This window comes from Tachysurus fulvidraco, chromosome 23 (assembly GCF_022655615.1).
Source record: "Tachysurus fulvidraco isolate hzauxx_2018 chromosome 23, HZAU_PFXX_2.0, whole genome shotgun sequence".
NCBI lineage: Eukaryota > Metazoa > Chordata > Actinopteri > Siluriformes > Bagridae > Tachysurus > Tachysurus fulvidraco.
Genome location: NC_062540.1, coordinates 3306930 through 3321798, shown reverse-complemented (window position 1 = coordinate 3321798; position 14869 = coordinate 3306930). Strand labels below are relative to the sequence as shown.

Sequence of the window (14869 nt, the reverse complement as noted above, 5' to 3'; positions counted from 1 at the left end):
ACCTTAATACGTTTATGCAAAGTTTATGCTGATTTTAATGGCGTGTGTTTTATTTGTAGAACAAAGCTGAAGGTAGACGACAAGACGACCAGCGAAAGAGAAGCTCGCTGTTTACCTGCTCAATCGACAAAAACCTAAAGGAAAACTTTACCCAGAAATGCGAACATGGCTGACAGGATGCTAAGTGCTACTAAGTGCGACTAAGTATAAGTACAGTGCTACTAGCGAGTCATTCAGAGTCGAGTTAAATGCGTGCAACCTAATATAAAATTAGACTTATTAGTCTTATTTACAAAACACACACACACACACACAAACACTATTTCCTTTAGGGGCTTGTGTGAGCTTGATGTTCTTGAAAATCCCCGACTTGGACATTTGTATTAAAGGAAATTCTGCCAACGTCAGCGGTTTGACCTACAGTACATGGAGCTGTAACTTAAGTGTGTCTGTAACCCAACTCTGAATGAATACAAGGGACTTTCCCTCTCACTGACTGGCTCAATGTGAGCATTTCTGGGTGAAGTAAAGTACATGTTTAGAGCTTGATGCTAGACTACAATGTCCACTGAGCTGTTATTAATTACACCAGACCAGCAAGACCTCTCTCTCTCTCTCTCTGTCTCTGTCTTTCTTTCTCTCGTTCTTCTGACCCCGTCTCATTTGATCGTCATCGGTCTGTTCCTTCACTCAGCTGAACAAATGCCTTCCTCCCAACTGCTATGACCTTTTTTTTTTCCTTTGTTAGAAGAGGTGAATCATAAAAGGACTTCAACACAATGCACAACAACAATATGGCAAAAACTGACACAAGACCAGACCCTGTATACTCCAAGCTCATGCCTATGACAAGACCTGGTGCGTGATGGCTTGCAGATTCTCCAAACAAACCAGCAACCTCATTTCTACTCCGCCGTGCCATTCTTTGCCAAGCGCTCTCTTTTTCTGTATATACGGTGTCTTGATGTAAAAAAAAGACAAAAAAAAACATTGATCCGAGTCAGTAGATTAATCCATGTCAGTGTACTTAGAGCTAGGGCTGGACGATATGACGATAGAATATCGATGGTTCATAAATGATAAATTACATCGTGATGCGTCTTTCTTTGATATCCCTTTTCTATTTATAATTTATTTTTGAATTTTTACATTGGAGGCAGAATATTTGGTTCTGATTTTTTAAAGTTGTAACATTGAATTTTATTTATTTCAAATGCTTTTCTATTAATATGCAAGTATATTTGGTATTTTAAATACTTTTGACACCAAAGCATCATCGAAAATCGTCATATCGTCCTCCCCGTAGAAGCGTAGACGTTTCAGCATCCGCTAGACATATCATTTCCTACGTAAACTGCGTCCGATGGCATGTGCACTAGAAGGGAAGGAAGGAAACGTCGTGTCCTTCAGCGACCTGATTCCAAGAAGTGAGCGATTTTTGCTTTATGCCAAAATACGTGTGGCATCCGACGGATAAAGGGAAGTGATTCGCAGTATTTGTGTGTGTGTGTGTGTGTGTGTGTGTCCAGGAATGGCACCTTGTAGTCTTTTTCAAAAACGTAGTGATCCATTTTCTTCATCTCAGAAGAATACGATCGACATGGAATGATTGTCATACTGTACGTGGAATAGTATTAACTTTTGTACAAGTGTTTCATGTCTACGCTGTAGGATCAGTTCTCTCATGTTTTACTTTGTACCACAACAATACATCGTTAGTAGCTGGACAAAGAATCGGTGTGTTTCTTGACTCCTTTAGAACACTTTATATAAAAACGCATGACATCATGAACTGACGAAAAGACAATTTATGATCGTCTGTTTCTTCTCATTCTTCCTGAATATTATATATATATATATATGACGATAATATATATATATATTAGAAACAATACTACACTAGATTTGTGAAGTTCGTCGCGTCAAACTTTGATGTTGACTTTGATGATGCAAGTATTCACAAAGGCCGGTACTTTTTTGGGGGGCGAGTGGACATAAGGGTCAGTGTTACTTTTGGAAGCAAATAAACAGAAAACTAGGGTGCCAAAACATTTGTAGGTAAGTGAAGACGAGCATGTGGCGTTATCAGAATACCCGTGAGGAAGTTCCCCTCATTGTTCTGAGTGTTTTGATAGGTCACATGTCCATGTTGTAAAACGTTTTTTGATTTTGCATATATTGGGGACGGGGCCGGCCACGGCAGAACCGAAAGGCCAGTCGGTACACCAATTTAAAACTTTGTACAGAGTCTCACCCTAAAGGAGCTGGCCTAGTTTGGTGTAGATAGTTCGAAAGCTCGCAGAGTTATAAAGCTTTAAAAATTTATAATGGGAGTCTATGGGAAAAAGGGCCAATTTGAGACCCGGTACCGGAAGTACCGGTACTCAGATCGCTTAGAAAAGTAATAGCAACAAACGCCAGACCAGGTTCTACAACATATCCGAATTTGGTGCATATGGCTCGGAATCTCTAGGAGGAGTTACTCTTGATATATTTTTGTCTAAGCTTAAATAGGAAAACGGAATGTTGGCTTCTACAAAGCGACATAATTAGAGTGCACAAATGAATACATTAGTGATTACACATGATTATAAACCTTACCAGCTAACAGAGCTGCTGTTTATTGATCTCAACACCTTCAGGCTGGTGGAGGATTTAGCAGCACTGTGTGTGTAAATGTATGTAGTCTTTAGGGAGTGAGAGGAATTACTGTAGGAAATCATCCACGTTCATGATGTCTCTAGTGCTGTGATCGTTCAGCTGCTTACTCCCGAAGATGGCGTCAGCAGCGGCGTGGTACGACATGACAGATGAGAGCACGCTCGACAAACCAGCTGCAACCGGTTTGAACAAGAATACACATTCAGACTAAGACTAAAAGTGTGTGTGTGTGTGTGTGAGAGAGCATTTAAAGACGATCAAAATTCTGAGTTTTGTGATTAATATTCAACAAGACCACCCATATTTATCGTAAGTCATCTGGATTTATTTTGGGTTTATAAAGGCTTTATGTCATTTCCCCCACAGATCATGCAAAGTTCCAGACTAAACAGGAGTTTCAGTGGGTGATCACTATTCACAGTGTCATTTAGTACAGTAGATGTAACCTACATCGAAAAGTATCCATAAAGAAAAAAAAAATTAATTATTAAAATTAAAATCTTAAAAAAAAAAAAAAAAATCTAAAATGGTGTTAGTCTGTCAAATTATATGCCATTTCACAGTCCAGTTACACAACGCTATGGTATCAGTGCTTGGCTTGGGGATGACAGACTGGACAATCATATTATGATGTTGGCTTTGTGGTCATCCTAAATCCTTTGAATTAAACCAATTCCTGCGACCGTTTAACCGTTTCTTCCTTCACTTGCCATCGTACATCCTCTCAATGTGTGCCTGATAGTGGGTTTGGAGTTTAAAGGCATAGGTAACCAGGCCTGTCTCTGGAGTCTTTGGGATCTCAAAACGCTCTCGTTTGGCATTTACAGCAGCTTCAGTAATGACACAGCACCTCCTTCTCCATATCAGGGTGGTTTCAAATTTCTTCCCATGCCCCTTGCACTTGTCTTTGCTTGGCAAGAGCCGGCAGCTACTTCGGATCGGGCATCACAAAAGCAATCACATACTGTATGACTGGTCGCTGTTGGCATAAGCACATATGATGTTGATGAGGGGACAGTTTTTCAGTTCAGCTTCCACGTTTCCCAAAAACACATACAGTTTTTCTGTACATCTCCCGCCTTTAGTTTCACCAGGTCCTTTTAACGATCGATGACTAAGACAACCGCCGATGTCTCCTATGCAGAACCAATGCTGGCCATTTATGTCCACGGGGAAAAAAGTATTCCTTAATCGTTGCCTCATTCTTATAGCAATGCACAATAAGATTTGATCCACCAATCAGAATCCAGCCTCCACCCAGTCCTTAAGCATGATCTCAGAACACAGGTCTTTGTGAGGACGTAGCCCTGTTCCACTGGGCAGCAGAAACAGATGTTACATAACATGTACATGAACAGAACAGGACAGGAGGATTAAGACTCAATCAGTGAGTCAGTATTGTGTTTACTACCATAGTGCATCTGATTGTGTTGGAGTTTGTTTCAGTAAAAGTAGACGGAGGTGATTGGGACACATACACACACACACACACACACATCATGGTGTTTTTGGCATGAAAATACTTTTCACTGTATGCGTCCTGACTGGCTTTTAAAGCAGCTGTATGTAATTTTTTGGGATGATGCCACGTCGGCCGGCGAGTTCCCCTACAAACCATTCATCGTCCACCTCCTCCAGGGAGGACACCACGTCCCCGACCTGCACCCACACAGAAAGATCACATTTGAGACACGAACGTTCACTGATGCACCAGTTTAGTGACATCTGGGAAGCACTCACGCATACACACACTCACACACACTCACCTTGAGACAGAGTTCATCTTCAGACTCAGGAGTGAAGTCGTAAAGTGCTCGGCCCGTCTGTCCTTCTAATACACGAACTACAGGTGCTACAGAAAAACAGATGACAAAAGAACATCGTCGTCTATATTCAGGGCTGCGGATCGGTTGCGGAATTTCACGTCTGACGGATTAGGATTTAAGAAAACAATGACTTACCATGTGACTCGGCTGTCGGTTTCTTTTCGGGATTTTCCTGAACGAGCTGGACAAAATTCAAAGGGAAAATCCCTGTTCGCCCATTAAGGCTGCCACGCCCCCACTCCTCATTTACATACGCTATTAACGTGATGACATCGCCGTCACGAAACGTCAGCTCACCGTCTTCACCGTTAAACGCGAAGTGGGCTCTATACCTAAAAAAGAGAGGGAAGGAGGTGAGGGACAGATGGAGATGCAGAAGGAGGACATGGGGTGAGAACGTCCGAAATCGACGAACCGGACACTGGTGTTTGTCTCAGGCTGCTGCTCCTCCGTCTGCTCCTCCACGGGTTCTTCTAACGATGAGTCCTGATGTTTACCTTTCACACTTCCTGGGAATCCTGGTGTCTCTGTTGGTTGTTGGTTGGTCGCTGCATCGTCGAGAACGACAAGAAGCTTCTCTTTCTGCAGAGGCATGAAAGCAAACCTTCTTATAGCTGATATTCAAAATGTGTATGTCTTTGTCCAGGTTTTAGATAATTACCTGTAGGTGGGATTCTCCAGGCTCACTGCTAGGGGGGTTTACTTTATTAGTTCCTTGAGGGCTTTTGCTCTGTAAACACACACACACACACACACACACACACACACACACACACACACACATCTATGGTCACATTATCTCTAAACCCCATAATCCTGGTTTGAGAAAACTGGGAATCTTAAAAGACTTTACAGCACTGAATTTGTTGGCCTTACTGTGTAGTGTCTGTAAAGAGGATGCCCAGGCACTGGTCTCGGGGGAAGCGGTGGTCCTCGTTTTGCCCCCCTAGAACCCGAGTGCTGATTGTTTTTAGCAGGATTCACAGAGGAACCTGCTGGTTTGCTCAACTTGATAGGAGGAGGACGCAGAGGAAGCAGCTCACCCTCACTGGATCTACAGATCGAGAATAGGAGTTTGTAAAGGTTTGTTTATAACAGCAAAAAAGGGTACGAATGAGGGGAGTACGAACAGTTTAACACTGAACTGCTTGCTAAGAGTTACTTACTATTACCTGACAATCCATACAAATATGATGATGACATTTAAATATATATTAAAAAGGGGGGGGGGGGATTAGACTTACTGGTGTGGTAGGGATGGGCTGGATTTGCTAACGCTTACAGAACTGACTGCACCTGACGAGATCTGGAAGATAGATAAAGTAATAAATAAATAAATAAATAAATAAATAAATAAATAAATACTCCATCACTAATCTAACCAAAAAGGAAAAAAAGGAGCTCATGCAATAAAACCATATCTGAAGTTTAGAAACATTACAGTCGATTATTAAAAATTATTAAATGATTTATTACAGAACGTATCGTAGAACAAAGACATACGGCGTAATATTATTTACCTGTGGAGGAGTGTGTGCAGGAGTGTGTGCAGGAGTGTACGATGGGGGTGGTGGCCTCCTGTGTGATGGAGGTTTAGCTGGACCTGGACACATTAAATGCAATGTTAAGTATTTTGCTCAGTTTGTAAACAGGTATTTGCTGTTAAAGTTGGGGGGGGGGGCGTTGTTTGAAAAAATGCTGAAGAAAACTGAGTCGGGCCGACAAACAAAACAAACATGTAGCCAATGAGCAGAAAGGGGCGTGTCTTGTCAATATGCGGTGGAGAGAGTGTTCAGTGCGCGTGTGTGACATTAGCAGAAAGCGATTCAAACACTGACATGGCGGATACCTGCCGTTACCTCTGCCTCGGGTTCTAGGTGTTGAACGTCGTGTTCTGCGTGAAACGGAGCTAAAACTTTCACGGTACAACACACAGTACTACAACAACACATTTGTATTACCATAGTGTTACTCATCGAGTTCATTTATTGATAAAAAATATCCCCTCGGTCATCTGCCCCAACAGGTTCCGCCATAATAGTTGCCTGGGTTACGTATGGATGTTTGGGGGCGGAGCTATCAAAACAGGGGTGACACCCATTCGGGTTAGGGGCGTGTTTGTTTTGTTGATTTCAAATGTCAAGACTGGCTTTCAAACATCGTGCACCGCACCTTTAAAACAAAACCTGTTCGCCAAACTGCTGGGACTCATTAGTGCCCTCTAGTGAGGACGCTCAAGAACGCGACAAACTTTTTTTTTTTGTAGTGGCTGTGTGATATCAGTGTCACGGTGCAGGTTTGATGGTGGATTAAAAACCACAAAATTCAAAAGAAAGACAAAATAAAAAACACAAATGAAAGTGCAAACAACCAGAATTACTTTTGTTCGTTGCTCGAATCTAGTTCCGTCTATCAATAAACGTTTATTGACGGGATTCAACATCTGCCCCTAGACTTGTATTATATTCAAGTTGATCTTGTACTTTTCTCACTACAAGGAAATAAGTCTAATTAATAATTCAATCAATTGAATAAAAATGACTCATGAGATACAATTTAGCTTCAAAACTGATGACGTATTCCTTTAATCTTCTTGAGATCTCCATCGGCAGGATAAGCAAAGGAAAGGAAGGTGTGCTTACATTTTCCTCTGCCTCTGCTGGAAGATGTGATTGTTACAGGCTTCCCAGGGTTACTGGGCACTTCTGCAGGCTGAGCTCCATCTTCCTGGGTGGATACTCCAGACCCCCGTGCAGCTAGCGCCGGTCTGGGGGGCAGACGGGGAGGACAACGCTCGCTCTTCTCCTCTGAGGAACCCTGATCCTGGGACACGACCACCTTTTTCACTAGAGGTCTCGGAGCAGGAAGTGGATGAACCACTGGATTATTTTGTTCTTCTGAAGATGTTATGGTCTCCTCCACACTCGGTATTGGTTTTATGGAGATGCGTTGTTTGGGAATCTGGGTTCGTGGTCGTGGTTCTGGTCTTGTTATGGTTTCCAAAGATTCGGCCGCAACCGTGGAAACCGAGCAGCTTTCCAAAGCGACGCTTTCCTCTTCGGCGTTCTTGTTATTAGGGACACTTTCATCATGTTGTTCGTCTCTGATGGCTGGTTCATCACAACCGAAGACGTCCAACAAGTCCTGTAGATACTTGTTTGATGTGGTGTCTAAAGACGTTTCAGTAAAACCGGAAAAAACGCTTTCGGTGCCATTGTCTTTAAGACGCACCAAGGTCTGAACTTTGACCTCTCTTGTTGTTGGATGATCCTGAACCTCCTCTTTAATCACTGATGGCAGAAATGCTTTGGAGCGAGGGCGTGGCCTGGGGCGTGCTGAAACCTCCTGTTTCCCCGGGGCCTGAGATTGAGTTTTATTGGTCATATGGGAGGTGTCAAGAATAATAGGAGTCAAGGGCTTCGGTGCAGGAGTGAATTCAGTCTGAATGCCACACTGCTCGCCACAAGGAGGGTGTGTTGGAGTGTGTGAGGAACAGGGTGGGTCAGGCACATCCAGCTCGATCAAAGAGTGTGTGTGGGAGAGTACCGGCTCAGCAGGTTTGGGAGCGAGAGGGAGGGACGGACGAGGCGGTTTTGGGGGCCGGCGCGCTGGAACAGACAATTGGGAAAAAAACAAAAAAAAAAAAAACAGGAACATGTTTAGTTAGAGGAAGATTTCAGCCAAAAAGAAACAATACTTCTTTGTTGTTGTTGGTTTTTTAATCCCATATGTACCTGATAAGAGAGATATCTGTCTGTGAAGCTTCTTTCTTTCAGGACATAAGAAGTTTATCCACTGGTTTATGCACTAGCGTTGTGTAACCTGTAGACGTGACAACTGTCTGACTTTGTATGGTTTCTGACACACTTGTCTATTTATCTTAAAGCTTCTGTCAGAGGAAATGTTTATATGCAGATGTTTTATTAAACTAGGTACCAAAAGGCTGATCTGAAATAAATGATCTTTTATATAGTCTTATTAAAAGCGTGTGACGACTCGAGTACAAACCCTTCCATATTTATCGAGACTTTTGTAATGGCTCAATAACACATTATGACTGCCGTAGACATGAAGAAGCAGACGTTTAGAACGCTGGAGTACTGGAACCTTTGTGCTGTCTGTTTCTGAAGGCTACGATCATCTGGATCTATGTGAATAAGGGGAAACGTCGAGGGGGAGGTGTAAGACGGGTATATTACCGAAAGCTTATGAAAGTCTTCGGTCTGATTTTGAATAAATCTTCACGCGCTTTGTTTCAATTTAAGACTTACTCGATGGTTTGGTACAGCTCTGCGGCTCAGAAGCCTCCGGATCGGTCTGTGTGGAGATGGTGGCAGTGTGACGAGGAGCAGAGGATGATGATGATGATGATAATGAGGAGGAGGGTGATGAGGCGGAGGCGGAGGAAGAGACCGAGGACGCGTGGGTATTCTGCTCCCGGCTTTTCTCTCGAATCACCTGAGCGTACGAAGGTGGCGGAAGCTGGAGGAAGAAAATCGATCGTGATGAACTGAACAAGATGAATCGAATCATTTAATTGGTGTTTTAGCAGTATTACGGTTTCCCATACCTCTACTGTAACAGAACTGGTCCAGGACGGTTGAACAGGGGGCGGAGCCATAGGAAACGCCCCAGATGTCCCTGGAAACCAGGAGTTTGAAGCCAGGGGTTCAGCTGCGAGAATTGTGATCTCTGGACGCCTGGAAAATGAAAATAGCTACGGATGAGTAGATGTTTAACACCAAACCTTTTTAGACCACAGCGCTGTTCTGATTGGTCAGAAGCTTCCTTCTGATTGGTCAGAATGTTTTGACTAACAGTTCATACAGTAAGCTTCAGATCAACGGATTTAAAAAGGAAAAAAAAAGGAAAAAAATCTTTGAAATTTATAGAAAACGTGCTGAAAAATAATCTCTTGCTTGCTGACAGGAAGTTGGAGTATTAAAGGACTTCAGGAGGTGCTGTTAGAAAAACACTACTGATTCAGGGGGTTTAGGTGGAGACTCACGTAACTCCATCACTGCTTATTCCGCTACAGCAAGCAGTATGACCTTACGTACGGTTTAGATAAACAAATAACATGAGAATCATGTTCTGCCCTCTCAAATTAACAGACGAACAAAAACAAAAATCTAAAAACGATCTTGTGCTGAGGCGAGACTTTCCCACTGACCGTCTCTCTCTGGTTTGGTCGGTCGGAGCAGCTGTTCTGGTGGACGCTGTAAAAAAAAAAGAAAAAAAAAAAAAAAAAGGCATGAGAACAAAATACCTTCACACAGGATTAACAACTGATAATATTAAGAAGACAAACACTCACTTCTTTTTATCACAGCTCTGATCGACGAGAGCGCGCCCTGCGTGCTGGAACAGAAAGTGAAAGTCTTTTATATAGTTTCACGGTTTACTTTAAAACCCGAGCAAAACGGCTGTTTGCGTCTTGCTGTGACTCGGCGGCTCACTGACAACTTGTTTCCTAGCAGTAATGTGAGTTTATGCTGAGTAATGGGAAAAACATCTCCATCAAAGCGACCGACTACACCAACATTCCCCATCCGACACACACACACACACACACACACACACAACTGTCGTCCGCTAGATTCTCGTGCCACGGATAATGCCGAAAGTTCAAATGAGCTCATTTTATTCTGTCGGATTCTCGATTCTGTCTCAGTAGGTGGATCAGATTTGTTTATCCAAAGCGAGTTATTGTGTGGAATTGTTTAGCCGTCTGTAATTTGATGCACATTGAGATTTTTTTTTTTGAAGAAAAGTCTCCAGGGTGGGACTGAGGTTATGCTTAAACGTTACCTCCACAGTAAAGTCTTCGGTATGGAGGGAGGACTTGATAGTTTCTCCAGGAATATGACAAGAGAGAGAGAGAGAGAGAGAGAGAGAGAGAGAGAGAGAGAGAGAGAGAGAGAGAGAGAGAGAGAGAGAGAGAGAGAAGAAAAAAAAGCAGAGAATGGACAACATGTTTTTTTGGTAAATGAGTTCGAGTTATAGAGCAAAGCAAAGTCCTGACTGACATTTAAATATTTGTTTTCTATCCATTTGCTCTTTTACTCGCCATTCAGGGTTTAAGACGTCCCTGCTTTATGAAGCTTACTGTAGCACCTCTTTCCAAACCCCACCGTCCACAATCCTCACCGTCCACAATCCTCACACGTTATGTAATGTAACACGTAAGTGCTGTTTCTCAGACAAATTACACGTCTTTGCCAGGCCGGTCCTACGGCCAGACATAAACACAAACATGAGGAGAAACTTTAATTATCCCTAAACAATAAACAACTGATGCCTTGTTTACTCCTGACGCAAGACGACAAGTATTTCCAGCAGAGTGAAGTGAAGTGAAGTGACATACGGCTAAGTACGGTGACCCATACTCAGAATTCGTTCTCTGCATTTAACCCATCCAAACACACACACACAGCAGTGAACACACACACACCGTGAACACACACCCGGAGCAGTGGGCAGCCATTTATGGATTCGGTGCCTTGCTCAAGATTGGCACCTCAATCTTGGCCGGCCCGAGACTCGAACCCACAACCTTCGGGTTACAAGTCAGACTCTCTAACCATTAGGCCACGACTGCCCTATTAGGCACGACTGAAAGACGTTCTGCTGTTTCAACACGAAATTTTCCCGTTTAAGCTTCCAAATGAGAGACAGAGTCTCAAAATCTGTGTCTTTTTTTTTAGGCAAAAAAAGATTTGCACTTTGGAGTGTGGGGGTGAGGGTGAGGGTGAATTACAGGAATTCCTGAGACATAAAGCTTTAAGATTCAGGGAAGTGAGTTCAGTGAAAACGATACTTGTTCCTCTCTTACCTGGACTGACGTTGCTCAGGCTTGTTCCTATCTGCTCGATCTGAAACACACACACACACACACACACACACACACACACACACACACACACACACACACACACACACACACACACACACACACACACACACACACACACACACAAACAATATACTAAACCAAAACAAGCTAAAAATAAGCAACACTGTATTACTTTCCTGGAACCACAACCCAAGTAACATTTGCCAGAGATTAAATGAAGAAGTATTGAAACAATATGTGAATAAAACATGAATAAAAACCTGCTGATTGAGTCTGGGACAAAAACTCATTGTCTTTCACTGGATCAAGAGCAAACTAGAGAAAGAGAAAGCGAGAGAAAGACCCGTAAAAGCCCTTTGACCGTAATTTACAACATAATTGAGTGAGTGAGTGGTGTTTGTGTGCCAGAATGTGGCCATGTTAATAGCGCTATTCAACCGGTAGTCCAAACGGGGGACGTTTTAGTGTACTGTCTCTTACCTGAGGAAAACGGTGTAGTATTTATTACCATATCATTATATTCACTGTGAATATTTTGATTTTGTATTGACTTGGAGGTTTCTTTGAGTTATAGCCATTCCTTCTTGGACATGTCTTGGTCTTAAACATTGGTCTGATTAAAATCGGTACAATTTAATGCTCATGTTTTCCTTTCGTTTCTTTTCTTTTCACATACATAAAGCTTGAGAAGAAGAAACATGACTGAAGATGCAGTGAAATACAAGATGATTTTCAGTGTCTATAATGACTGACACACGATTCCCCTCGAGACACTCAAGTCGTGACTTGAACTCGACTACAGTTCAACGTTTCCAGGTGAAAGATTCAAACAAAAAAAAAATGTACCTTGATCAAAGCAAGCAAAGACAAGTGGTTCTTAGGTTATTTCTCTTTTTAGCTTGTGTATATCAGAATGAAATCTGCTTTCACATGACACAGGACACAGTGTAAGAGAAATCATCTATCCATCTATGATCTATCAGTCCATGACAAGGAAAGTGTGCATACAATAGTCAAATGAGTAAACATCTGAATCACACAAGGTGCCATTTATGATCACGTGACTAACGGCTTTGGTCACATGACCCAGCAGCGTTCACGTCTCAGCACTTAATTCAGTTGAAGGATTGTAAACTACTTCGAGAATATTTTATTAATTAATTATTACTATAATTCACGCGCTACCTAAAGGAAAATAGGAAAGGCAAAGTTATTTAAAAAATAGAGCAGATATATTTTTGCAACGTGGCAGTCTATGTAACTTTTCTCAGCTTTACCTTTAGCAAAAGAATTAATTAACAAAACACTAATTAGACGTATATGTGGATGTAAAGAGAAGCTCGTGCGCCACCAGAACAACAATTAGACGTATATGTGGATGTAAAGAGAAGCTCGTGCGCCACCAGAACAAGCATTATAAGTATATGTGGATGTAAAGAGAAGCTCGTGCGCCATCAGAACAAGCATTATAAGTATATGTGGATGTAAAGAGAAGCTCGTGCGCCACCAGAACACTAATTAGACGTATATGTGGATGTAAAGAGAAGCTCGTGCGCCACCAGAACACCAATTAGACGTATATGTGGATGTAAAGAGAAGCTCGTGCGCCACCAGAACACCAATTAGACGTATATGTGGATGTAAAGAGAAGCTCGTGCGCCACCAGAACAAGCATTATAAGTATATGTGGATGTAAAGAGAAGCTCGTGCGCCACCAGAACACCAATTAGACGTATATGTGGAAGTAAAGAGAAGCTCGTGCGCCACCAGAACAAGCATTATAAGTATATGTGGATGTAAAGAGAAGCTCGTGCGCCACCAGAACACTAATTAGACGTATATGTGGATGTAAAGAGAAGCTCGTGCGCCACCAGAACACCAATTAGACGTATATGTGGAAGTAAAGAGAAGCTCGTGCGCCACCAGAACAAGCATTATAAGTATATGTGGATGTAAAGAGAAGCTCGTGCGCCACCAGAACACCAATTAGACGTATATGTGGAAGTAAAGAGAAGCTCGTGCGCCACCAGAACACCAATTAGACGTATATGTGGATGTAAAGAGAAGCTCGTGCGCCACCAGAACAAGCATTATAAGTATATGTGGATGTAAAGAGAAGCTCGTGCGCCACCAGAACACTAATTAGACGTATATATGGATGTAAAGAGAAGCTCGTGCGCCACCAGAACAAGCATTATAAGTATATGTGGATGTAAAGAGAAGCTCGTGCGCCACCAGAACACCAATTAGACGTATATGTGGAAGTAAAGAGAAGCTCGTGCGCCACCAGAACACCAATTAGACGTATATGTGGATGTAAAGAGAAGCTCGTGCGCCACCAGAACAAGCATTATAAGTATATGTGGATGTAAAGAGAAGCTCGTGCGCCACCAGAACACTAATTAGACGTATATATGGATGTAAAGAGAAGCTCGTGCGCCACCAGAACAAGCATTATAAGTATATGTGGATGTAAAGAGAAGCTCGTGCGCCACCAGAACACCAATTAGACGTATATGTGGATGTAAAGAGAAGCTCGTGCGGCAACAGAACACTCATTATAAGTATATGTGGATGTAAAGAGAAGCTCGTGCGCCACCCAAACACTTCACCTGAAGCCGCGGTGGGCGCTCGAGCGTTTCGTCTCGTGCCGCCGGCCTCTCGCGTCTCTCTAAAAGTCTCCTCTTCATCCTCAACTCTCGCTTCAGCCATTCCCAGAGCAGATAAGGAGATTTCTTTTCTTTCGACAAAATAAATCAAAAGCTTATCCTACAGTAAGAGCATTTCTCCTGTTCACACTGTCCCGTGTAAACAACCGGAGAGAAAGTCGGATCTAAATCCGCACAATGTCTAATCCCGGTACAAACCGATTCAAAGCTTTTATGGAGATGACCGAAGACGCGAAAGCTCCGATCCGGATAAAACAATGTAGTTCATTATCTGAAACTACAAAAGCCTTCAATGTAACTATCGCTCGAGCGCTTCGGTACGTGCGCCTACGTCATGACGTCAACAGGAAGTAAAACAAACTAAAGGAGGCGCCAGACCTTTATACTAATATCTATACTGATTAAAATATGAATGAAAATATAGTTAGTTTTATAGTTCCATAAACCTTACGTTTGTAACCTGTTGCTGATTTTTTTCCCACAGCAAAGATTGCAATTCAAACAACATTTGATAAAAAAGAGCATTGTCATGTGTATATATTGCAAAATAAAAACAAATAATAAAAAAACTATTAACCAAACTAATGCTTCTCACTATTATACATTGTGAAGTAGTCTGCAGGAATTCCTTGGATTGCCTACAAGTTAAATAATAAAAGCTCGAATAAAATGATTAGATTAGCACATTTGACTCCCAAACCTTTTTAATTTTCCTCTCAAAAGATAGACAGCAAAAATAGACTCAAAAACACGTGAATAAACCGCTCACTTTACTGTTACACTGCATTTATACTGTAAAATAACTTCCTGTTTATATTTCTAATCTTTACTATTGTACTAGCCTATATTTAGAATAT

General features: G+C 42.2%; 2 protein-coding genes across 4 annotated transcripts in view; one reads left to right on the top strand and one right to left on the bottom strand.

Annotated features, from left to right (window-relative positions):
* Positions 1-320, top strand: part of LOC113641736 (serine/threonine-protein kinase DCLK2) — a 12474-nt gene extending 12154 nt beyond the window's left edge. Inside the window, exon 16 of the mRNA XM_027144675.2 lies at positions 60-320. Coding sequence (XP_027000476.1) covers positions 60-70 — 11 coding nt within the window. The 3' untranslated portion in view covers positions 71-320. The remainder of the gene's footprint in view (positions 1-59) is intronic.
* A 2644-nt stretch (positions 321-2964) lies between these two features.
* On the bottom strand, positions 2965-14346 carry wu:fy63c09 (uncharacterized protein LOC797544 homolog). Of its 3 annotated transcripts, none has more exons than XM_047807053.1 (15): positions 13956-14346; positions 11323-11362; positions 9805-9848; positions 9661-9706; positions 9058-9187; positions 8759-8969; positions 7130-8095; positions 6008-6090; positions 5732-5793; positions 5364-5541; positions 5149-5217; positions 4903-5069; positions 4623-4819; positions 4428-4513; positions 2965-4320 (listed from the first exon to the last, which is right to left on the bottom strand). In XM_047807053.1, the coding sequence occupies exons 1-15, from the start codon at positions 14053-14055 to the stop codon at positions 4213-4215; spliced, it is 2487 nt and encodes an 828-aa protein (XP_047663009.1). In that variant the 5' UTR covers positions 14056-14346; the 3' UTR covers positions 2965-4212. The 3 variants fall into 3 exon arrangements, with proteins under 3 accessions (XP_047663009.1, XP_047663010.1, XP_047663011.1); XM_047807054.1 differs by lacking the exon at positions 13956-14346 and adding an exon at positions 11604-11743; XM_047807055.1 differs by lacking the exon at positions 7130-8095.
* Positions 14347-14869: the final 523 nt, after the last annotated feature.